The sequence below is a fragment of the Lissotriton vulgaris genome, chromosome 4_1, assembly GCF_964263255.1.
Source record: "Lissotriton vulgaris chromosome 4_1, aLisVul1.2, whole genome shotgun sequence".
In the NCBI taxonomy this organism is placed as follows: domain Eukaryota; kingdom Metazoa; phylum Chordata; class Amphibia; order Caudata; family Salamandridae; genus Lissotriton; species Lissotriton vulgaris.
In genome coordinates, this window is record NC_141691.1 from 1583067162 (window position 1) to 1583093258 (window position 26097).

The 26097-nt window shown below is 44.6% G+C and overlaps 1 protein-coding gene across 4 annotated transcripts in view; it reads left to right on the forward strand.

Moving 5' to 3' along the window:
* TRIM55 (tripartite motif containing 55) overlaps nucleotides 1-26097 on the forward strand; it is a 490854-nt gene that overhangs the window by 354612 nt on the left and 110145 nt on the right. Inside the window, exon 10 of one of the 4 annotated variants that reach the window (XM_086965811.1) lies at nucleotides 21792-21882. The exons of the other annotated variants lie outside the window; for them this stretch is intronic. Within the exon in view, the coding sequence (XP_086821937.1) occupies nucleotides 21792-21882 (91 nt within the window). The remainder of the gene's footprint in view (nucleotides 1-21791; nucleotides 21883-26097) is intronic. 4 annotated transcript variants of the gene reach the window in all.

Genomic DNA, 26097 nt, shown 5'->3' on the forward strand with positions numbered 1-26097 from the left:
GTGCTGCACAACTAGAGCATGCTCCAATTCCAGATGACCCATTCCCAGCAACCTGCACACATGACCCTGCATCTAGACATCTCTATGTGAAACACCCCATAAAGGACTGATAAGGAAATGGCAACCCACTTCCAGTATGGGCCACTGGAGCCATCTGCATAGGCATTACCCACTATAACTAAAGATTTTGATTCAGTTCACCCATGTCACCACTTCATCCTCATTCATCCTCACCTTGAATTCCTCATTGCAATGTACCCATGCTATACCGCTGAAATTCGCAAAAAACTCTACAAATAACATCCACATGTATATCATAATACTCAGGATGCTTCTCACAGTACACCTAGCATTAATCAAAAAAGTAGTTCAATTCTCAATAGTCAAAGTACCTAGCCACCTAGCCAATTCTCACTTTTCCTCCTTAAAACCATCCTTTTCCTATTACCTTCTTGTGCGGCATATTAAAAATGTCCATATATTCATCTTACTACAACTTTATTTTTGTGGACATCAGCAAATGTGTCTCCACGTGCTTTGAAATGTCCATGTATGACCATTCATTTTTTTCTTTCTTCCCAGTTATTCTATGATCCAAAATCCATCTCCCTTTTTCTTGCTGCTTATCATCCTCCTTACCCTGTGCCTCATCCAACGCTGCTGGAACTCCACTCCAATCCCAAAGGCTGCACCAGGCCACTACTCTCTAACTCTATCCAATGTATATCCCTTAGGGCCTGTACATATCCGCTCACCAATCACATCACCCTCTTTATGTCGCCTCTGTCTGCCACATTCACCCTAACTACCTGTGACCTTCCAATCTGGCTCTCTCTGTCTTCTTCTTACTCATTACTCACCTGCCTCTTGGCTTCATCCCTACACCCTCCCTTTCCCCTTTACACATTGCTTCACCTTCCCCTATGCCCCTTTGCCCTCTAAACTATCCTTTCCCAACCACCAACCACCCTTTCCTTCCACTCTCTTGATCTGCAGTGCCGCCTGCTGGGCCTCTGACAGCGTCACACTTCTGTCACTACCAGTCCGTTCCTCTTAGTACCCAGCTGTCAGCTTCTCTATTTTTCTGCACCCTCTGCCCTGAAGCTGTTAATCCATTCCCCATTTTGTAGTCACTCATTCAGCTCCCCTGCAGCCAAAAGTTCCCATTGCCACCTCGTCTCTCCTCTCTCACCTCCCTAACTCCCCACCTCCCCAGCTGCATGTGTGTGTGTTCTTGCCTGTTTCCATAATAAACATGGGCGGGGGGGCTGTATTCCGCTGCTGCCCCCCAGTTCTCAACTCTATGAGGGCAGACTACCAACATGGCATCACTCTACCCACCCTGAGTTTCACTGACTGCTGCTTGTTCCTCAAAGGTCTCCTGCACACCTACCTCTGTAACCCCTGTGCTTCAGGCATGTGGCGTTGAACACACCATCACTGCTGCTGCCTCACCACCAGTTGCCTCATTCCTGACCCCGTCTATTCCCTCAGCTTCACCTAATGACTTAAAGCCTCATGACCTCCTATACCCTCATGTACCTGCCGGTCAAAGTTGCCTTCTTCCACTCTGCACTCCACTACTACTCCCACTTCACTTTCACCCACTAAGCCATTCCTTTAAAAAATATCGCCACCTACCTGCCTTTAACTCTCTACCTACCTACACTACTCCAAGGTCTCCCTACAAGAGGCACAAGGACATGATACATTTGGGTGCACCAGGGAAAGCAAGAATGATTAGGCTGTCCCCTGTGCACTAACTCAAAAGCCCCTTAACATCACCGTTTTCCACCCACCCAACCAATCAACTATATCTCTCCCATGCACCACCCACCCAAGAAGCCCACATGGAGAAAGGCAAGCCCATCTACCAGCTCCTGCCCTCCATTCTGAATGGTAGGATGACTCCCACAAACATTCCAAAGAAAAAAATGACATTTATATTTATTATAGAAATGTAGCTAATGAGCATACCTTCCTTTAGTAGATGTAAAAATCGATACCTGGTACCCGGCTGTGATCTTCTGTGATTGCACTGTTAAGAATACCATGGTCAATTGGAATTTACACCCATTATTTTTCTTTTACAAGAAATATTGGCTTCAGTATTAGAATTGATGCTTCTTTTGATAGGGGAATACTTGTATTGCTTTAAAATGTATACTTTTTGTCAATATCCATGTGACTATCATCTTACATAGGCCATTCTTATTTGTTATAATGTAGAATACACATGTTAAAGGGCGTAAAAGTGTTCGTACTCTCAAAATTTACAATATGAGTCTTATGTTTTCATCTTTACATGAAAAATGGTGATTGGGCCAGTATCGAGACCTTTCAAATATTGGCTATTCTGTCAGTAGGGGAAGAGCAGACGCATAGTTGAAGGCATAGCTGCAGAACTCACAATAAACAAAGATACACATGGTCTGTAGGTATAATAGCCAATCTTGCTGAATGGTACATTAATCTCTATGTCTCTGTTCCTATTGCTAATCCTCTGTTAATGCACCCTTAGGTGGCATACTTCATCATAGGGTCCCTCCTAACACCACTTGCAAAAGCATGTGATGTAGGCAACAACCGCCCTGTTGAGGTCCCTCTGTGAGCTTCAGGTGTGGGTGAGTGGTATGGAGTGCGTATATGAAAGAGCTACAAGGAAAACGACCCCTTGGTGGACAAAAGATCAACTTTATTCTTTGTCCTCAAGGGGTAGGTTTAAAACTAAGAGGGGATGGAGACTTTCAACCTAATTGTTGCACAATGGTTTACATGGTTTTGCCTAATTGTAACCCTTTAAAGAAGGCGTAAGGCAATCCTCAAGCAGCTGGTGTCCACCCCCACCCACCTCGCCGGACACACTCTCGACGCAGTCTTCTCCTCCAGCACAGACATCGACTTCAGCCACGCCACAGAGCTTCAATGGACGGACCACAGCTGCGTCCACTTCACCTTCAAGAGAACGACGACCCACCACCACCAGCATCAGGCCGCCCGCAGAAGCTGGAACAAGATCACAGCAGACCAGCTCGCCGCTTCCCTGAGCCAGCACCCTCCCGCCAGCTCAGCGAACCCCAGCCAGGCCGCCGACAACCTCACGAGGTGGATCAGCAACTGCGCGGACGAACTCGCCCCGCTGAGAACCCCGCCCAGCAGATCCGGCAGCAAGAAAGCCCTGTGGTTCACCGACGAACTCAAGAGCTCCAAGAAGAACTGCCGAGCCCTCGAGAAAGTCTGGAGAAGGGATCCTACACCAGACAACAGGACCACCTTCAAGCTGGCCACCCGGAAGCACCACCAGCTGATCCGCGCCGCCAAGAAAACTGCTTTCAAGGACCGGCTGGACAACAACGCACACAACTGCAAGGAACTCTTCAACATCGTGAAAGAGCTATCCAACCCCAGCGCAGGAAACAACGACATCACCCCATCGCAAGACCTCTGCAACTCCCTCGCTTCATACTTCCACAACAAGATCGCAGACATACACAACAGCTTCAACAACCAACCAACGAGCACCAAGACCGAACAACCACCCCCCACCACCACCCTCCACGCCTGGACCCCGATCAGCACCGAAGACACCATCCGCACGATGAACTCCATCCACTCCGGATCACCGACTGACCCCTGCCCTCACCACATCTTCAACAAGGCTGACGCTGTCATCGCACCCCACCTGCGAGACATCATCAACACATCCTTCGACACCGCCACCTTCCCTGAGAGCTGGAAGCACGCCGAACTCAGCGCTCTTCTCAAGAAACCCACAGCGGACCCCACCGAACTCAAGAACTACCGCCCCATCTCGCTCCTCCCGTTTCCTGCCAAAGTCATCGAGAAGACCGTCAACAAGCAGATGGCCGCCTTCCTCGAGACGAATGGATCCCTCGACCCCTCACAGTCCGGCTTCCGAGCCAATCACAGCACCGAGACCGCCCTCATCGCCGCCACCGACGACATCCGAGCCCTGATGGACAACGGAGAAACAGCGGCCCTCATCCTCCTAGACCTCTCCGCGGCATTCGACACCGTCTGCCACCGCACCCTAGTACAGCGCCTCAGCAATGTCAGAATCCAGGACAAGGCGCTGGAATGGATCATCTCCTTCCTCGACGGAAGAACACAGAGAGTCCGTCTATCACCGTACAAGTCAGAGGCCACCGAAGTCATCTGCGGCGTCCCTCAAGGATCCTCTCTGAGCCCCACCCTCTTCAACGTCTACATGAGCCCCCTCGCGGCCATCGCACGCCAGCACAACCTCAACATAATCTCCTACGCCGACGACACCCAGCTGATCCTCTCCCTGACCAACGACCCCGCCGCCGCCAGAGCCAACCTGCACGAAGGGATGAAAGAGGTAGCCGAGTGGATGACGACCAGCCGCCTGAAATTGAACTCGGACAAGACGGAGGTCCTCATCCTGGGCTCCTCACCCTCCGCCTGGGACGACTCCTGGTGGCCTCCCGCCCTGGGCACCGCACCCAAACCGACAGACCATGCACGCAACCTGGGCTTCATCCTGGACTCCTCCCTCTCCATGACCAAGCAAGTCAACAACGTCTCATCGGCATGCTTCAACATCCTCCGCATGCTACGGAAGATCTTCTGGTGGATCCCCACCGAGACCAGGAAGACCGTCACCCAGGCCCTCGTCACCAGCCGACTGGACTACGGCAACGCCCTCTACGCCGGTACCACCGCCAAGCTCCAGAAGAGACTCCAGCGGATCCAGAACGCCTCATCCAGACTCATCCTCGACATCCCACGAACCAGCCACATCTCCGGACATCTGAGAGACCTTCACTGGCTCCCCGTCAACAAAAGAATCACCTTCCGCCTCCTCACCCACGCACACAAAGCCCTACACGACCAAGGCCCGAGCTACCTCAACAGCCGAGTCAACTTCTACGCTCCCAAACGCCACCTCCGATCAGCCAACCACGCCCTCGCCGACGTCCCCCGCATCCGAAGAGCGACTACAGGAGGAAGGTCCTTCTCCTACCTGGCCGCCAAGACCTGGAACTCCCTCCCGACCGACCTGCGCCTGACCCAAGACCACCTCTCCTTCAGGAAGAAGCTGAAGACCTGGCTGTTCGAGCAGTAGCGGCACCCCCCCCAAACCCCCCCCCCCCCAGCGCCTTGAGACCCCACGGGTATGTAGCGCGCTCTATAAATGTCTTTGATTGATTGATTGACCATGCATTGGAATCACTCTGACAGTATTTGATAAAAAGTTGTCTAATGTGAAAGCATCAGATAAAACAAGTACAACCAATGTTGTTTTGCAAGTTGTGTGAAGAGGAATACAATGATGAAGCATGCATCCTAAGGGTTGGTGAAGGTTTGTGTTAAACCTGACATCGTTGGTGTGGTATTCCTATAAACATTTTGTCTTCTCCCCTCCTGATTTAAGCAGGATTCGTTTTTATTGGTGTTAGGACACTGTGCACTTTACCACTGCTAACCTGTGCTAAAGTGCTTGTGCTCTGTCTTTAAAAAATGGTTACATTGGCTTACACCTAATTGGCCCAATTAATTTACTTGTAACTCCCTAGTATATGGTACTGCATGTCCTTTAGATCTGTTTGATAAAGGCTACTAGTGGGCTAGCAGCTCTCATTGTTCCACTCACTAAAGTAGTCTTTTAAGTAGTCTCTCAGGCCTGCCACTGCAGCTTGTAAGGCAGTTTTTAAACTGTTATTTCAAACTTGCAAAACAAACCTTTTGCCAGACCTAAACCTTCTTTTTATTACTGATAGGTGATCCCTAGGGTAGGCCCTGACCACCGAGAGGGCAGGGTGCATTGTATATAAAATGTAGGACAAATGTAATAAGTTTTACATGTCCTGGCAGTGAAAAACTCCTGATGTTGTTTTCACGGTTGGCATTGACTAACACAGGTTGCCTTATTACACTTAATAAGTGATAACTTTGGATTGATAGCAGGTAGAAATATACTGTTTACACTTAAATGAATTGTAATTTATATATGTCTTTAATGGTGAAGTTGGAGTTTCAGTCACAAGCGAGGGCAGTTCCTAATAGACTATTGATCTGGGTAGACTAGAACTATATCTTCTGAGACCTGCAGTATGTTTTTTTTGTCAGGTCTGAGCACAATTGATCAATGCTTGAACTTGCAAATCAGCTTTTCTAAATACACAATTGCCAAACAAGGTACCATTTATATGCCCTTTATAGACTTAACACAAGCCTTTGAGTGAGTTAACTGTGATAAACTATGGGCTGTGCTTTTAACTATGGGGGTCGATCCTAACATTGTCATCTTTCTCAGAGACTGGCACAAAATGATGTCAGCAGCAGTTAGATATAATATTGACGGATCCTGCACTGACCCTCGTAAGGGGCACTATCGGGTACTGCATGGGTGTATTCTGTCACCTTTCCTCTTTACCCTAAATGTCAATGATTCAGAGAGCCAGTTATTAAAAGATGGTCAAGATATTCTGCTAGTGGGTGCATAACCTCCTCCAGCCCACTGTATGTAGATAATGCCGTGCTGTTAGCCAGAACAGGTGTGGTTCTCCTAAAGTTAATTGCCTTTTTTGTCTCCTTTATGAGTTCTTTGGATTTATCTACAGATCATAGCAAGTCCTTTGTGATGGTTACTGGAGTTGTGAAACCAAGAATCAAAACTTTTTACACCCAGGGCCATTTGTTGACTGAGGTTTGTTCTTTACCTTATCTAGGGGTTTAGGTTGATGAGCCACATTCTTGACTTGCTCTAGTCGTTTCCAAAGGAAACTCATTGACATGAACTATTATAGCCATCTCTAATTTTGTCACAAGACTGGGGAAGAAACCAATACAGTCCCTTCTCAAGATATATCAGGCTAAATTTGCTTCTCCAGTTGTATACGGTAGCAACATATGGGACTACTTTGATAATTCGGAGATTCAGACCCCAAAAAACAAATATTAGAGGTGGCTTCCGGGTGTACCTCAAAACAGACCCGCCTTTGTTGTTCACCAAGAGTTAGATTCCTAGTACTTATCAGACACACTAGCCTTCTGTCCCTTAATGAGATGGATTGCAGATTGGTTGCGGCCGAAGACCAATCTAAACCAAGAAATCAAAAGGAACTGTTTATCCCTAGATTATGCCTTGAAAATTCCCTAGTTTATGTATGTTAAATCCTCTTTTATGTCCCAGGGTGGCTCAGAATTGTTTGAAAACCCTGAGATGATAGTGAAGGAGGACCATACCTGGGTATGGGAAACATTTGCTTGCAGTGCAGCACCAGAACAGAGAGGCAGTGGAACTTTTGAAAACGTTGGTTCGAGTTTACCATATTATAAAAACAGTCTGCAGACGGAACCCTATCTTAATTGGGTCATTAGAACAAACCACTGATTCTTGCTGTCAAGCTTTAAGTTGAACCAATTACACTGGCGATTGGCCGCCCAATGGGCTTTCCAATCTGGATTGAACATTAATCCCTGTGGTTGCAATTTAATCTCTGCCCAAGACACATGACACTGTGTTAAGAGGAATTCTATGTGCTCTCACATAGAGCTTTTATTCTAAAACTATTTAAAATATATGGTTCTTTCAATGAAGTTCGCCTAACCCTTATGTTTTTACAGGCAATGGAAGACAATTTTATATTTTTATCCATCTCAAGGTTTCCTGCAGAGGCAGTCAAAAAGAAATGTTTTCTCCCTGATTGATTGCTTATTAGGCAAGCTCCTTCTACCTTTCTATGTTTTTACTTTGTGGAAAGAAACTCTAATACAGGCAAGGAGCTTTGTATTTCTCTGGGAGTCCTTCTTTATATGGGCAACTTGCATTAATCCATTAAATGTTTTTATTGTGACATTGTAATGTAATGCTGATATTTTTTATTCTCTATTTAACTCGATTGCATTACTGACATATGACATTTTATGGAGTTTGATAAATTCTGAAAAAAAAGAATCAATAAAGAATAAAGAAAAGGCACAAATCTGAAATTGCCACTTTTAGAAAGTTTGCATTTTCTTGTCCCAATCATTTCTGCCTTCTGCCTGTAGCCCGGGTCACATAACTGTGAATGGCTCTGCTGTTGGGATTTTTATATTGCTTCCAGACATTAACATAAAGGGAACTTATGTGTAGATGGGACATCTTAGCAAGATGACTGGGGAGGGGTTGTACCCTGCTACACTTCAATGGGAATTCATCTCTTGCACTCACAAAGGAACCTGACACCAGGCTCACACTGATTGTTGTCATCCCCAGACAGTTTGGAGCCTTGACGGGGAAGGGGATACACTTTCCAGATGTGGGGGGTATGACAGGGACTACCCCCACACAAAGGCTGGCACCAGGAATACATATTGAACCTCTAAGGCCACACATCAGAACACTCTGGACCTGTGGAAGATACAAAACAAGGGCTGCCTTGCTGCTTGAGGGACTTCCTTATTCTCTGAGAAGAAAAACAACCTGGTTGCCATCATCCCGGGCAGAGAGACTCCAAGGGTCAGTTGGCTGACCTTCTGTGTGAGGTACATGGACACAACGAGCTTCACAGGCCTTCCAGCAACTGCCCAGCTGACCTGCTGTAAATGGACCTGCCTAGACCTTCAACTGGACATGCCTGAGCCCTGCTAGTTTCTGCTGGAGTAAGTCCCTGATCACCAGTGGGTGCCTCCTCAGTTCATGGATCATTTGCTTGTATCAGAGTGTACTGCTAAAAGGTGCAAATCCTGAAGTTTGGGCTGCTCACTGCCACAAACAAGCCCACTCGCTCCAAGGCCATGCACAGGCTTGCAACAACCGCAAACATGAAGCTCCGGTGAGTCCTGCTGATCGTGTTGACAGTGACTGCCAGTGATGACCAGCAACTCGAGATCTGCACTTCATGCTACAGCAACAACATGGGTGGTACATAGGCATTCCCATGCAACCACCCATGCAACCACCCATGCTTTTTAATGCTAAACCCTATCTACTAGCATTGGCAGACAGAGTTCAGTGCATAAATCAATGCAGCTGGAAAGCAGGAGTTGAAAGGAGAATTTTTTTCATTTCTCCTTTCTTTTCCGACTTTCAATGCATGCTACACTGTGCAGCACACATACAAAGTAGGAAAAGCTTTGAAGTGTGTCTACACATAGTATTTTGCACTGGAGGGGTTCCCTTTAACCCAGTTTTTAAATCGAGCTTTTCAAGAGTAGGATGCTGCACTGCTTCCTTTGGCATACTCACTAAAAGTGCTCAACAAGTCAGTTGGACTGCAGCCACAGAGGTGTGGTCTTCTGAATTTTCATATTCAGTTGCTCTATGAAGTCTTTGAACTCACGACTGTTAAATGGCGGGCAATTGTCAGATTTCAATATGGCTGGAACACCCCATGTCACAAAGTTGCCATCTAGTCTCTCATTAACTCAGTTGTGAGTCGCAGAGAAGAGATCCTAAAAGAATGGAAATTGTGAGTATTTGTCCGCAATCATCATCAGGGGTGATATCCATTGTCAAGTGGAGTGAAAAAGGAAATGGCTACTCTCCTCCAGGTATTCCTCTGAAGTATTGACATGTTTAAGGCGTGTTGAGTAACTGTAGTAGAAAGGCAGTTGCACAGATGGCAGGCCTTTATTTCCTTTTCAACCCACTCATCGAGATATGGAAACCACCCTTGGTTTTGGAGAGCTAGTTTTTGGCAACGATTCCACAATGACCTTCGTGGGCTACTTCAATCACTCTCCAGAATCAAGATTCTAGACTCTTACAATATAACTCCTTCATGAGTTATGGACAGTTCATCTATCACATTTTTGTATTTTTGAAATTCACCCTCACTGGTGATAGGTCGAGAGTGTTGATTCCATGACTAATGTGTTATTATATCCGGAACATCATCAACAGCTCCTTCGCATCCGCCACCTTCCCAGAGAGTTGGAAACATGCCGAGCTGAGCGCCCTCCTGAAGAAACCCACAGCGGACCCCGCAGAACTCAAGAACTTCCGCCCCATCTCGCTCCTCCCTTTTCCGGCCAAAGTCATTGAGAAGACCGTCAACAAACAACTCTCTGCCTTCCTCGAGACAAATGGATCCCTCGATCCCTCACAGTCCTGCTTCCGAGCAAACCACAGCACCGAGATCGCTCTCATCGCAGCTACCGACGACATCAGGTCAATACTCGACAATAGGGAAACTGCTGCCCTCATCCTTCTAGACCTCTCACCAGCCTTCGACACCGTATGCCACCGCACCCTAATACAGCACCTCAGCAACACCGGAATCCAAGGAGCGGCCCTGGAGTGGATCATCTCGTTCCTCGCCGGAAGAACCCAGAGAGTCCGCCTCCCCCCGTTCCGATCCGCGGCCACCGAAGTCATCTGCAGTGTTCAGCAAGGATCCTTACTCAGCCCCACCCTCTTCAACATCTACATGAGCCCTCTCGCAGCCATCGCACGCCAACACAACCTCAACATCATCTCCTACGCTGATGACACCCAGCTGATCCTCTCCCTCACCAACGACCCCACCACCGCCAGAGCCAGCCTCCAGGAAGGAATGAAGGACGTCGCGGAATAGATAAAGCTCAGCCGTCTGAAACTGAACTCAGACAAGACTGAAATCCTCATCATGGGACCATCCCCTTTGGCCTGGGATGACTCCTGGTGGCCACCTGCCCTGGGCACCGCACCCAAGCCAACGGACCATGCACGCAACCTGGGCTTCATCCGGGACTCCTCCCTCACGATGACCAAACAAGTTAACGCCGTCTCATCATCCTGCTTCAACACCCTGCAGATGCTCCGAAAGATCTTCCGCTGGATCCCCACCGAAACCAGGAAGACGGTCACCCAGGCCCTCGTCACCAGTCGACTGGACTACGGGAACACCCTCTACGCTGGAACCACAGCCAAACTCCAAAAAAGACTCCAGCGCATACAGAACGCCTCTGCACGACTCATCCTGGACATCCCTCGTCACAGCCACATCTCTGCCCATCTCAAAGACCTGCACTGGCTCCCCGTCAGCAAGAGGATCACGTTCAGACTCCTCACCCACGCACACAAGGCTCTCCACGACATGGGCCCGAAATACCTCAACAGACGCCTCACATTCTACACACCCACCCGCCAGCTCCGATCCGCCAGCCTCGCCCTCGCCGCCGTCCCACAAATTCGCAAATCCACCGCCGGAGGAAGATCCTTCTCCCACCTGGCGGCTTAGACATGGAACTCCCTCCCAACCCACCTATGGCTGACCTAGGACCATCTCTCCTTCAGGAAACAACGCAAGACCTGGCTGTTTGAGCAGTAGCGACTCCCCCCCCCCCCCCACCCCTAGCGCCTTGAGACCCTAGCGGGTGAGCAGCACGCTTTACAAATTTTTGGATTGATTGATTGATATCTTTTAACTTTAGCAAGTCACTGTCATGGCTCATGGCAGTGATAACTATAACAAAATAGCAGCTAGTGTGTTTGATGGAATACCTGGACATTGTACAGGCATTCTGGAAAAGTAGTCAGCAGGGTTTTGTCCTTCCCTGACGATGCACAATGTTATAATTGTACTCCTGTAATCGTCCCCCCCATCATAAAATGCAAGGAGGCATCTTGGCCTTTGGCTTGCCAAATATAGTTAGGAAAACTTGACGATCAATTACTAGTGTAAAAGGCTTTCTGCATAAGAATACATGGAAATATTCACAAGCTCATACCACGGCTAAGGTTGTGAATAAGCACTTTCTGTTTGAGACAAACTTCTACTTGCATATGCCACAATATGCCTTTGTCAAAACACACACAAAGATGCCCCCCTCTCACACTACTTACAATATGACTTTATCAGAGACCAAATAAACAATTTCATTAGATCTGGTCTGGTACATTTATTTATACCAATTATTCATATATTCTCAGTAAAAACTAGTCTACTCCAGAAGTTTTTTTTAAAGGCAGTAAATAGAATACACATATCAAAAAAACACTTACAATCTTATTCAATCAACAAACTACATTTCAAATTAACGTGAAACATTACAAGGAACTCCTAAGGAAAAGACATCAAAAAAATAGAAACAGTCATCCTACAAACGTTTACAAAATCCAATTCAGAAATTTGAAATATAATAAATCATTTCATTAGTCATAATCCTAAAAAGACATAATTCATGACAAGAGCAATCAGACTTGTATCACTTAATCAAAAAACATTAAATGTAATAAATAAATAAATGACCATTGGTCACCTGCAAAGGAAGACACAGGTACAAATATACTTTGTCCAAACGCTATGGCAGCTAGAGAAGAGGAAATTAGGTTGTCATTAAAACTTCATGTTTTCTTGCATCCTAAACAGATGACTAACACAGCCCTGATGAGGGTTTGGGGATCAATGACCCGAACCTGAAATGCTTCGGCAAACCCATCAAGAGCCCATTATTACATTTAATGTTTTTTGATTAAGTGATACAAGTCTGATTGCTCTTGTCATGAACTATGTCTTTTTAGGATTATGACTAATTAAATGATTTGGTACGCCAAATTATGTCTTGTAAATTTTCTACAGCCGGTGACACACCAAAACGTAGTCTTTTGAACTGAAATAGACAAAAATGTGTAGAAAAGGTTTTACTGAACCTGCAATTTTCTTCGAGCTCCAACTGATGATACCCTTTTATTTAAATCAAGGTGTAAGAGCACCTATTCACCATTTAATTGCGTTATCGTGTCAGCAATTAGTGGACCTGGATGTCACGCTTTCAGTTTCCTTGTTTGCCTGACTCATGTCAATGCATATTCGTACAGCTTTACTGTCCTTCTTGGGCACTACCACTTTAGGAGGAAACCATGGCATGGGACCAGTGATCACTCAATGATATCAAGCTTAACTAATGATTCAAGTTCTTTTTCAACAGAGTATTGTAAATTAAAAGAAATTCATCTATGTCTTTGAGCAACAGGACAGACATCCTCATTATTATGTAGGTTTACTTTCATAATCTAAAGCTTTTCTAAAGCATGAAACAATGAAGGGAATTGACTTACTATTTCATGGTGAGCATTCATTTGGCAGTTTACGGAAATCAATCCGATATCAGCAACTGTGCTGAAACTGAATAGACAGGCACTTGATGCTGTACCATGAAGAAAATGTATGGGTGCTTGCACTTTTGTTTTCTTGTGTCTCATTGTCGTTACAGATGAACCTTGACTTTTAAGGGCATTGATTCAGTCCCTGTATACACTTTGGTTTTCAATAGCATAAGTTGCGGGAATGGAGGCAATTCATTATATTTCTCCTCAGGCGTAATGTTTATTGCAGCACTACTGTTGATGATGAAAGGTTTTGAACAACCATTTACTTTCAGTGCAATCTTTGAACAATGTTTGAATGACTTTAGTGTTTTAAAATGTCACCTTTTCATTGGCTGGAATTTTTCATCACAGTCCAACATGTACACACCTTCATGAGGTGAACATCGACATGACACAACCATATTCTTCACTTTCTCTTGATAGCGATATAGAACTGTTTGGAGGTGTTTTAGATGATAATCAACTTTGTTCAGGGTTGATTTTTCTTAACTGATGTCAGTGCTTGGCCTTGTTGGTGTGTGTTGAACGTTGCTTCTGGAATGTTCCGGTGGTCATTTTGTCTTTGAACCATGACACACTTGCTTTTTCTTTTGCTCTGCAAACCATCACAAAATAGTTCTCCTTCCCACATCCTTTATATATCTCTCCAACGGCGGGACACTTACCTTTGTGTGGAAATGAAAATCCACATCTGAAACACAACTTCTTTTTATAGGTAGACATTGCCATGTGCCCTTCAGTCTTTTGTTTTGGCTTACATTTCTCACTCATGACTGATTAATTCTGGGCACCTCTGGCTTCCATGTCAGCAGCATATCTATCAGCACGCTCTTCAGCTCTGGCATGTATCAACATTCACTATAGACTACAAGTTTTTCTCCGCATTCATCGTCTGGATGAATCTGAGAAGCATTCATCAATAGCTCTTAGACGTATAGCTTCTTCACCATTAAATTAATTGAACGTACAGTGCTTTATGCGTGTGTTGAGTCTTTCTACAAATTCATCGATGCTTTCACCACTTTCCTGACATTCTTGACTGAAAATATATCTTTCATAATCTACATTGGGCATTGGATTGAATTTGCGATTCAAAGTTTCTTTAATCTTTTGGAATGTAACTTCTTCATCAGTTTGTGGCATCTTTCTTATGACTTCTTTTACACCATCACCAGCAAGATTTTTGAGTCCATTTATAATTTATATTAAGCTCATCAAGTGCATCAATAAAATCATTGAATGTCTTTATCAACACAATTTATCTATCTCCAATATTTTGCTTTTTGGTGGTATTGGAAGGTGATGGTGGTTTCAGGAAGACAGCAGAATTGCAACCATTTATGGGAGTGACTGACATTGAGGGTGGAGTTCTTTCAAATATTGTCTGCTGTACACTAGGACGCGTGTATCCTGCACCATCTCTAAGGCCCTGCAATGGACTGGCCTCCAAATCGTTCTGGATATTCTGTGGTACAGTGACCTCCTTCTTGGTCTCCATCAGAGCCCTTCACTTTCTGGAGATTGTTGTTCTGAGCTACCACCTTGCCGCTTTGCTTGTGTGCCACTTCAGGTATTGGGCAGCTCAGTATGCACAAGTCTTGTGCTTCTTCTTGCGTCTCCTCGTCCGGTGCTGGGGTCATAGAGCTCTGGTAAGTGCAATGACAGTGTGCTTGTCGATTACTTGTCAGTGAGCGATTTATGTATTTTATTTGTATTTGACTACTGCAGTCTTCAGCGCTTTTTTACTATATCTGTACATATCTGCCTTTCACAGTAATGCTTCGTATAGTGTATGACTTTATCTATCACGGCAGAGTGTAACCTTGATGTATGGCCTGACCAGCAGGTTCTCGGCCAACGACGTGTAGATTCTCTGCAATGCTTTTGACAACTGCTTCACAGTGGCTGGAGCTGCACTTTGACTCTACATTAATTTAGTGTCTATCCGTACTTTGACGATGGCACACATGGCACGCTCAAGCAGTTTGCTTGGACCATGGCAATCTTTCCAGGAGAGGGCAACAAGGAAGGTTTGGGTCCTATATCTGACCGGCTTGGACCACTCAAATATACCAAACAAAACAGATGGCCAGTCAGGTTTACTTTTTTATCATTTGATCACACCCAGCCTGTAAGTACTGAGCGATCAGTGTTTTATTTATGTTTTTTATCTTCTTGTACTTTTTTTTTTCTTTTTTGTATGTCATCAAAAGAACAGTTATCAAACAATAAAGAATGCATTCAGAAAACAATGTGCGCAATATATACAAGTGTTCAATATGTACACCATCAATACTAAGTTTCAAAAACACCAAAAATACATTACAACAAATAAATTAGTACAATGCCTAAAAACAATTTTTGAAATAGGCACCAGTCCTTCAAATTATAAAACAGAAGACAGGCGGACAACAAAGTTCATAGATACTGCCTGCCTGTCTTGCTGAGCCAGTGATTAAATATTTTGATGGTTGCACTTCTATGGACAGGAAGCGTGGTATTATTTATATCCCTAGTTGCACCATTCTTCTTTATCCCTGGCTCGAGGCCAATCTTTTCGAACCACAGAAAGATTGGGGGTTCTCCTCAGAACACGGACTGGATGAAGCCATAGCTGGATGTAGCATTCATGGTCAATTTAGATGGGGGCAGGAGCCTCACTGAGTATTGATGGTGTACATATTGAACACTCGTGTATATATTGCGCACATTGTTTTCTGAATGCATTCTTTATTGTTTGATAACTGTTCTTTTGATGACATACAAAAAAGAAACAAAAAAGTACAAGAAGATAAAAAACATAAATAAAACTGATCGCTCAGTACTTACAGGCTGGGTGTCATCAAATGATAAAAAAGTAAACCTGACTGGCCATCTGTTTTGTTTGGAATCTTTCCAGGAGAGCACTGTCAATCTTCGGGTTACTCATCCCTTATCTTGTTGTCATTTGTAGTGTCCTCAACTGTCTGGGTACTTGCCAATGATAACACCACACACAGAGCTTAGTATTACAGGTCTTTATTCTTCTGCATGTAACTGCAAACTCAACATTCTAAATCGCCCTTCATTGCATTCCGCTCTAACACTTACATCACAGCTCTATGGAGTTCATTAGGAGCCAAAAGGGTTCTGACATTGCTACCTCGCAAGACACTACAGCGGTGATCATCAACCATGCTGAACCTCCTTCCTTGAGGCCTCCTCCAATGTAAATGGAACTCTTTGCCCAGGACATTAAAGGTAACTCTACAGTGGGACTAACCTGGTTCTTGTATCATACCCATGCTCCATCACAGTCGACTTGAACTTGTAGCTTTCTCCGGGTCTAGCGTAAGATGCAATGTGAAGTTTTCTCACTAATAGATACATCATATCTGGTTGCTGGACACTTGTGATCAGATGTAATTTAGTTGCACCATCACTTTGGAGGGGTCCTTGTGAGCTTGTACAATGACTGCCACCTGCATATTTCACAGAATGTCATGTAGTTTGCCCAGAACCCTACAGCACACAAGTTACTTGGCCTCTGCCTCTGTGGAATCAAAACAACTGGGCTTGCCGGTTGCACATCAAGATCTGCTGCGCACTTGCTGGAGGCTGATATCTTAGTAGACCCGTCAACAACTTTTGGGGCACTCTTTAATGTTGTTCTACTTAAGCTCAATAGTGGCACATCTGTTTGCAGATCTACAATGTTATAGTATGAGAACTGCATATGTTCTGCTGTAATAAGTACAGCCACTGTCTGGTCTGCCATTACAGTGGCAAATTGCCTTTTCTTTGTAGTAGAGTGATCTTGCAGTTCAGACTAAAAGTGTTGTCTTTTTGTTTTTATTCCTCTCTCTGCGTTTTAGTGGTGTTATAGAGTTGATGGAGATCTGCATCCGCGAGTTGTTTTGCAGGGCCCTTTTATCTAGCAGGTTCCAGAAAATGGACAAGTAGCTGCAGATATTTGAAATGCTACACAGTTATTTTGCCCTGTTGGAAGTCTCCAAAGAAAGCTACCAGAATCTCTTCTTCTCTTTGTTTTGCTCATTCTCAGCAACTCTATAACATTGATTTAAAAAAGATATTGGTATGATGTCACAGGTTTTCTTTGACTAGTTTAGAACACTTTAACTGGTACTTGTTCTGTTAGTGATTTCTATGCCCTTCAACCAAGTTTCTGTGGCTGGTATGGGTCATTTAGTTAGTGCACTGATCAGCACATGATGGCTGCATCTCCTCAGCCTAACAGTTGGTCTACATATGGACCTGTGTGGTAACTTGGTCTTAACACTCTCTTCTCAGGTTCCATCCCAATTTCATTGTTATTGGAAATCTTTTCATTTGATTATTCTCATGAATTCCCTCTATTTTCCCAAGAGGCAATGCGATGAGGGCCTGGTCATTTCTTCATTCCATGTATTTTCAGATTACATTTCTTTGTACACAATATATTTGCTAGGTCTGGCAGGTCAAGATTACATTTAAATTGACATATATTTAGTTTTATGTCATTATTGTTGGTGGAGTTTATGATTCGTGGCCCTTGGTGGACATCTTTCTAATTCTGAGTACTACACATGTTTCATGCTTTCGAAAAAACTGTTTTATTTTTTCTCCTTCTCTATTCACGGAGCCTGGCTTTTATGGTATAAGAAATGGGGATGTGGATTTCTCCACAAGCAGTAGCAGATTAAAGAGCCTCTGTTTTCTATGGCCAGCGGTATTTCTCTTTTGGAAATGGAAGGTGTTTATCGGCACGCATTGTCTTTTCAGGTCCAGGATGCAACAGTTTGGTTTTCCATCCTCCAAGTCACAGGAACCATTTTTTAAATTCATCTTCAGTCTGGAAGAGTTTATTCCATTTACCCTTCACCTATGTATTCTCTCTCTTCCAACTGAGATATTACCCCTTCTTGGGAGAGGAGGTTTTATAACTGTCATTCATGGCCTGATTTCTTTCCAAGCAGCCCTGCCCAGGTCTTAGGATGTTGGATACGGTAACTTTTCAGGTAAGGGTATGATCTCTTCCTAAGTGAATCTGTTGGATTATTCATGGAGTACTTCTGTATCAGTAGGATCGTCTTGTTTGGGGCTTCATTTTTTTTTTTTTAATTACATTTTATTTTGCAAATGTCATAGTCAGCTGAGAAAGTATAGGATTTATAGAGACTGAATCTAGCTACAAAGTAACACAGTGCTGTTGAAAATAGGAGGTATTGCAAAATGAGTGGCCATAACATGTGAGAGGTAAGAGCATTCTGTGATTGAAAGTAGTGGTCGGGGGAGATGGTATGGGGCACAAAGATGCTCTGTGAAGGGAAGTGTCTTCATCTGCTGCCAGAAGAAGAGGAGGAAACCTGCTTGTCTGTGATCTTGCTTCAGATTTTTGGACAGAGCAAAAGAAACCTCCCATCTCTTGGTTATCAGTCTTACAGCGTTGGCACTCCAGGACCTGTGGGTATCTCTTGGAGATCCTGATCTTGGAGGCCTGATAAAGATAGAACTTTGTATGTATTTGTAAATGGGTATACTGATTATGGCATATTCACAAACTGCATTTTGTATTACATAATTTACAATACAATAGAACTACCAACACACTATACAATGATAGTCACAAATCCACATGGAGAGGCTCCACCTTCACATCGTCTATCTTTTTCTGTGCAGAGAGCTCCACACATGTAAGTATTTTTTGTAATAAATGGGAATACTTATTAATAAAGGGGAGTGGTAAGGGAGGAACAAAGTAGTAGCTTACAGTTTAGGGAGAATTCAGTAGGCCACGTACCCACCCTCAAATGAGTCAGCGCATTGCTATTCACTAACTGCAATCCTAAAGTTAACATAGCCAAAAAGGACCCAAAACATCAGTAAATGTTTTCCAGTTTGGTACCAAATTTAAAATATTTCCAGATTCTGTTAACATTCAATTAAGTTAAAATATATATTTTTAAAGTCAAAATAAACAAATTTATTTTAATATAATATCCTATGGGGTTCTAGTTTAAGCCTCTGTCTCCATTTTATCTTGTGTGAGGGTATTGAAACATTAGTGGTTGATCATTTGTGGAGCTGGACTTACTATGGCCCGTTTTTGGCTGTACTAACTTTGGTTTTTACCCTCGTTGCAGGAGGTGGAAATGTGTAAGTCTACACTTTTGAGTAACTTTACACTCTTAAATGGTGATTAGTTAAAAGTAATGAAGTTACTCAAAAGTATAGGAGTAAACTTACACATGAAAATTACTCACAAGTGTATGTTAACTTTGTGACTAGGGGCATATGTCTTGAAGGTAAGGCAGGCTGACAGATGGAGCCAATGAAGTTCTCTCTGAGTGGGTGTGAACGTGCAATCTTTTCCAGTGGTACAAGGTGCAATACTGTGTTTATTTTGTGAGCAGTCTGTTTCTTGAAGCTGAGGGATGAGTCAATGGGGAAACCAGGTTGCTTGGAAATGATGAGCAGTAGTATTATGAAGACCTGTTTATTTAGTGACAGGACCCAATTTTAAGTTTGCTGTTGATTAGTCCTAGGTGGGATGAGGAAACATTGTGGACCTCATTTATGAAAAGTGACGCATCGCTGCAAGAAAACACCGATGCATCACATTTCATTTGGCCCTTCCGGCACCAATGATGCATCATATTTACAGTATGACGCATTATGTCGCAAGGAGTTCCAGATAAGTCAGTATTTATGACGTATCTGTAGGCGCAAAAATGACGCATTGCTCGAATGTGTCACATACTCCAGCAATGGGTCATTACACATGGGCAAGGCCAATGTGAAATGTGCCTAGGTCAATCTTACACCTGCCATGAGGCATGAAGATATTGATGCATTTGTGTCCTGGCAGTGGTGCAGTGAAATCTTACAGATTTCGCTGCGTCACTTCTACGACCCTTTCTTGCATCGGAATGCCCCACCTGCATACATTATACCTGGCGCAGGTATAATGTGGCGGGGGGGTTTACACAGTGACACATCTACCTAGATGTGTCACTTTGTAAGTATGGTGCAACAAGGCTCATTTTTCACACTGCTGGTGCTTCACAAAAAGTGATGCACCGGTGGCGCAAAAGTGACGCATGGGCTCATAAATAAGCCCCTTTGTTTCCACTGGGTTCAGTGTGAGGTAAGTGAGGTACACATTGGATGTCCGAGCTTAGATTAAGACAAGGCAGTTATTTAGACAGGATAGCCACCATAAAAAAGAATTGCAATTTAAGGTAGAGTGTGTCATGACTTTTTGAGAGGGTTGTGTAGTTTTGACTTTTCAAATTTTTTACAACTTCAACAAGTTTTAGAAAATGCAAAGCTCAGAAAATTAAAACTAAGGGTGCATACTTTTCATGCTGCGAAGGGCATTGGGTGAACAGGCACCACAGGACAGATGAGCATCATAAGAACCCCCTTCACATCTTTCCTTCAAATGTATTATCTCTTCACATTACTCCAGCAAAGTCCTTGTGAAAGAGCCATCCTTTTTGCACTGTCCCCAAAGCTTTAGCCCCGGCCAAATCTGTTGCCCGATATGTTATCCCATCCTCCGCCAAGTCTCTATTCTGCTTTCAAATCATAGCATATCAAGCCCATCACAGACAGAACATAATTCATCTGGAGAACAACTTAATGGTGCAGGCTATTTGTCTAGGATCTCTACACTGGTGAAGCCATAAAACTTTACTAGGTTTGGTGTTCAAATTCCCCTGACTTTGTGGCTGAAGGCTTTTTCTTTGCCTAATCCTAATATTAATCTATGTTGGTATCCTTGCTGTACAGGAGAGCTCTGCATGGCTCTCTCTATGGTGCATTGTGGACTCCATTCAAATTGGTAGTCTTGGAAATTTTCCTATGCAGCTGGTGACTGTTATTGAAATGGTTTTCCCCAAAAAGGGAAGGTGACAGATTAGACAGCCCGTAGCTAAATCATCTGGTTCCAGTGAGTTTCTTCATTGGGGCATAGTTTTTCCAGTCTTCTGGCAGTCAGAAAAGACTCCTTAGGTGAGAGAGAATATGATAATTTGGAAAAGAAAGGTCTGAGCATTTCCACTGATCTCTTTATTATGGAACCTAGGGTAATGTTGTCTCTATAGGAAATAGCTTTCAGGGAACAGAGGAGAGTGGCTAGGCCATCAGAGAAGATGGCCGTGAGGATGCCCATTTCAGGTGTGCAGTGAGGTCAGAATATGGTGATGTATATGTGTCTGTCATAGTTGATTATCGTCTAAATATATCCCTTTTAGCTCTTCTGCATGTTCATTTATTTCCTGACATAGTCCTTGAGATCCTTCCTTTTTACCAGTCTTCTGAGTCTGACCTCAACCACTGGTACTAAGTCTGCTTTGGTAGAGATCCCAGGATGCCTTCTTTTAATGAGAGTTCATCTATGTTAACATATGTGAGTGAGGTTGGACAGGGAATCAGTGTTTCTGTATCCTCAAAGCAGTTACAACTCATTGAGTAAAAACGTGTAGGAATTGGAGCAATATAGTTTACCACACTGTGTAAATTTATTCACATATACACTGCTACACCAAAGTGACCAAGCAAAATCAAGAGTGAAGGACCATGTTTTTAGTAATATAACAGGAAATAAATAAACTTGAAACCCGTTAATAAAATGTGTTTTTGTGTCTAATCTACAGTGTGAGTTCTTGCTTCATGAACCTGAATCAATGTACTGTCTCGAGCATGTATATGGTCAGTGAAGCCTTTTCTTCTTCCCTCACAGGAGTTAGCCTTCTGCTTATCACTTTTGGCTTTTCTTATCATACTTCACCACCTGTGGCGCCAGATTCAATACATGATTTTTACTTTACTGGGTAGGCACTATTTACTTTTTACCCGTCCACTAACCGAGTTTGTAGTTTCTCCTCGTCTTTCTGGGTCTCTGGAAAGCGTCCACACTCCTTTACTGGAGGTTGAGCTAATGTACTAGATCCAATGCATGTGTGTCTAGTAACAACAGCCCCCTAAAGCTACCCCCATTGCCTCTCTCCTGGCTTTCACACATACTACGTGTACCTTAATTCAAGGTAATACCCCCTACAATCTATCTTCATTAATTGTTTACAAAGTGTCAGCAAATGATTAGGTACTATTGTATGAAATCAGAGGCCACGTTTATAATGGCTTTTAACAAAATTCATAATTTGATGAAGTAGATTACATGGCATTTTGTAAAACAGCACAACCTTAAGTACATCAGTGTGATTTCCTACTTCGTTATTGTATTGTGTTACTTCTTTCTTTTACCAAGTTTATAATCAACATATCTCAAAATAATAAAAGAGCAAAACGGAAAAATGCAAAGTACAAAAAAATAAACATAAATCTTATAACTATTTCTTTCCAATAAAATGCAGCAGCTGTTGGCCATGGCGTACCTATGGTACACATGCAACGTTTTGGTTGTGGGCCATGTCAGATGCCTAAAATTGTCACTCTCTTCATATCGGTATTTTACAGGGGCAGTTTACTCCAAAGTGAACTGCAGAAGGCAGCCCCTGGGTGACAAGGTGTGAAACGCAGTCAGAGCCTGAGTTTGTGGGAGGGAAAATGGAGGGTGTAGTGATGCGGGTGGCGCGCTGGGTTTCACTTTCCCTGCTCACCTTAGGGATAAAGCCCGCCACTCTCACTGGTGCAAAGCAATAGGGAATCGGCTAGACGCTGCTTGCGTAAAGGTGGTTGTTGCAGTTTCCCGAGCAGAGGTGAAACAAAGGGTCTGAGGAAGTAGGGAAAGAAAGAGGGAGCAAGGAATCAATGAAGTTGGCGTAGTCCAGGGCCAGGAAGGTCAGTAAATTAAGAAACAGTAATGGGAATGGTATGATAATAAAGTTGTAAGGCCGGGGTTATGTTGATGTTCAAAAGGAAAGGCGGTGGGGAATGTTGCAGTGGGATGTGTTTAGGGATGGCGGGAAGGGTTTTGGAATTAAATGTTAATTAATGCATAGGGTTTATTAGCTTGTGTGGCTCAGCCGAAGGAGGCAATTGTTGCCCAACTTGCTCCCAAATATAGGCGTAGATGCCTCAAGATAAAATGCGTTCGCAAAGGGGCAGATTCTCAGAATATGCCCCTTTGCGACCGGTATTTTTGCATTTTGGATGCATCATCCCAAATGCAAAAATCGCGAATTAAGAAATCGCAAAATTGTGATTACTTGCATTTAAGGAATCTCAAATTGAGATTCCTTAAATACAATGCATTAAAGTTAAAAAAATAGCAATTTCGCTAATAGGACTCGCAAATTACCATGAAGTTGAACTTCATGGTAATTTGCAAAAACGTTTACAAAGTTTCATGTTGCGCATACACATGCCCTAAGGGCATGTGTGTGCGCAACATATGTGCACAGATCAATTTCAGGGGTGCAACAGGGTGTCCTTTGGACACCCCTGCACCCTTGAAATCGCATTCTCAATTTGCGATTCGCTAATTGCGATTCGCAAATTGAGAATGTCTTCCCTGTCTTGCCTTTCCTAGGCTGATGCAACAAACTCCTGAGGTGGAAGCCGGGAGCTACGAATGCTTACTTTTTAAAACTGTATATTGTGTTATTGTGTGATTTTTAAATACATTCTGTGGCACTTTCTCTCACCTCCTCTTGAGGCACCGACATCCCCTGACCCTTCTCCCCGCGCAGCCGAGTAAAGGCGCTGCAGCGGGTCGCAGGAGGATCCCCGTCATCACCGGAGCGTAGGCCACGCCCACTTCTCTTAGGCCACGCCCCCATCCCCTACATAAGCCGCACGCTCGCTGACTCGCGCTGTAGGCTGATGCAACAAACTCCTGAGGCGGAAGCCGGGAGCTACGAATGCTTACTTTTTAAAACTGTATATTGTGTTATTGTGTGATTTTTAAATACATTCTGTGGCATTTTCTCTCACCTCCTCTTGAGGCACCGACATCCCCTGACCCTTCTCCCCGCGTAGCCGAGTAAAGGCGCTGCAGCGGGTCGCAGGATGATCCCCGTCATCACCGGAGCGTAGGCCACGCCCCCTTCTCTTAGGCCACGCCCCCATCCCCTACATAAGCCGCGCGCTCGCTGACTCGCGCTGTAGGCTGATGCAACAAACTCCTGAGGCGGAAGCCGGGAGCTACGAATGCTTACTTTTTAAAACTGTATATTGTGTTATTGTGTGATTTTTAAATACATTCTGTGGCACTTTCTCTCACCTCCTCTTGAGGCACCGACATCCCCTGACTCTTCTCCCCGCGCAGCCGGGTAAAGGCGCTGCAGCGGGTCGCAGGAGGATCCCCGTCATCACCGGAGCGTAGGCCACGCCCCCATTCCCCTCCCATATTACGATGTGCTTTCCACGGAAGCGCAGCGGACGGGTGCAGCGGGCGCGCCAAAGGCAAGCCCGTCTGCGCCCGTCTGTGACCGCCCGGGACCAGGGGCCATGCACCCTGCCCCTGCTCTAATCTATACCTCAGCCCAGTTACTGTCATATAACAATTTGCAGCCCATTGCCCCCCCCCCCCCTTCAGCGAATCATTTCCCTGGGTATTTCTGTCCTTTCACCTACTTTACCCAGTCCTATGCCGCTTATCTCCCGGCCTACTACCTTCTCCTCTCCTGCCCTCTCCCCTGCCCTGCCACCTTTTATGGCCTCCGCGTACTTGCTAAACACCAGATCGGCCGGTAAGCATCAGCTCGAACTTTTTAATTTACTGGACACCGAGTCTCCCGACTTTCTGTTTTTAACAGAAACTTGGTTCTCTGCTGACTCTCTGCCTGACCTACTATCCACCCTACCTGATTCCTACTACGCTCTTCGGGCGGATCGCCCAGCAGGTAAATCAGGAGGGGGGGTGGCAATGATAATTCGTTCCACCCTTCAATTCTCGCTTCTCCCCTACCCTCCCATTCCCGGTGTTGATTTCTTAGTCGCTCGTTCTACTAACCTTCCGGCTCCCCTCACAATAATCCTTATCTATCGGCGCCCACAGAACATGCCTTCCTTCCTATCTACTCTTCAGGAAATCCCGGCTACGCTCGTGGTTAACAACTCATCCGTAATCCTCCTGGGTGATTTTAATTACTGGCCAGGTGATCCAAAGGAAGACCAGTTCTCCAAAGACTTCTCAGCCACTCTTCAGTGTCTCAATTTCCTCTCCCACGTTCACTCTCCCACTCATGCCCAGGGCCACATACTGGACCAGATCTGGTCGGCCAGATGCCCCATATCTTGCCCTACTGTTCTCCCCTGCATATGGTCCGACCACTCTCTGATCTCCTTCTCCATCCAGCTTGAACCTCCAGAGAGACCCTTCATACCCAGGAACATCTCGGCCCGCAACTGGAATCGAGTTGATCTTATTTCCCTTGGGGCCTCCCTCGCTCTTTCCCCTCCTGATTTTGCGAATCTCTGTCTTGATTCTCAAGTAGGTGCTCTGAACCATTGGTTATCCTCCTCTTGTGATTTGGTCGCTCCCCTAAAGAAAGTTAAGGCCTGCAGCCCCCATGACGCCCAAAAATGGTTCACGGATAAACTCAAAAACCTCAAATTAGACCTTCGGCGCTCTGAACGCCATTGGAGGCGCAATTATTGCCCTCTGCTGCGTGCTAAATATAAAACTCTATTAATCAACTACAAAAAGGCCATTCTCTCTGCCAAAACGACCTATTTTTCGGAAATAATCACCTCCGCAGCCAACAAGCCTAAGGAGATATTTTCCACTATTCATAATCTAGTTTCCTCGGATAGGGCCAACCCTAATCTTATTCCTTCTCAAGATCTTTGGATTTCCCTTAACAATTTTTTTCTAGAGAAAATAAAAAAAATCAAATCTAATATTCCCCCAGTCACAACGCCGCTCTTTTCCATTGCTCTTCCCTCACCCTCCGCTTTTCTTTATCAATTTCCCCACATTTCTCAGCACGCCTTTTTTGAACTCCTTCAGAAAGTCAAGTCGGGCTCTCCGACTGACTGTGTTCCAGCTCGTATCCTGAGAGAGCTTCTTACCCACTGTCCTGCTCCCCTCCTTTCTCTCCTTAATGCCTCCATTTCATCTGGTCTAGTACCAACATTCT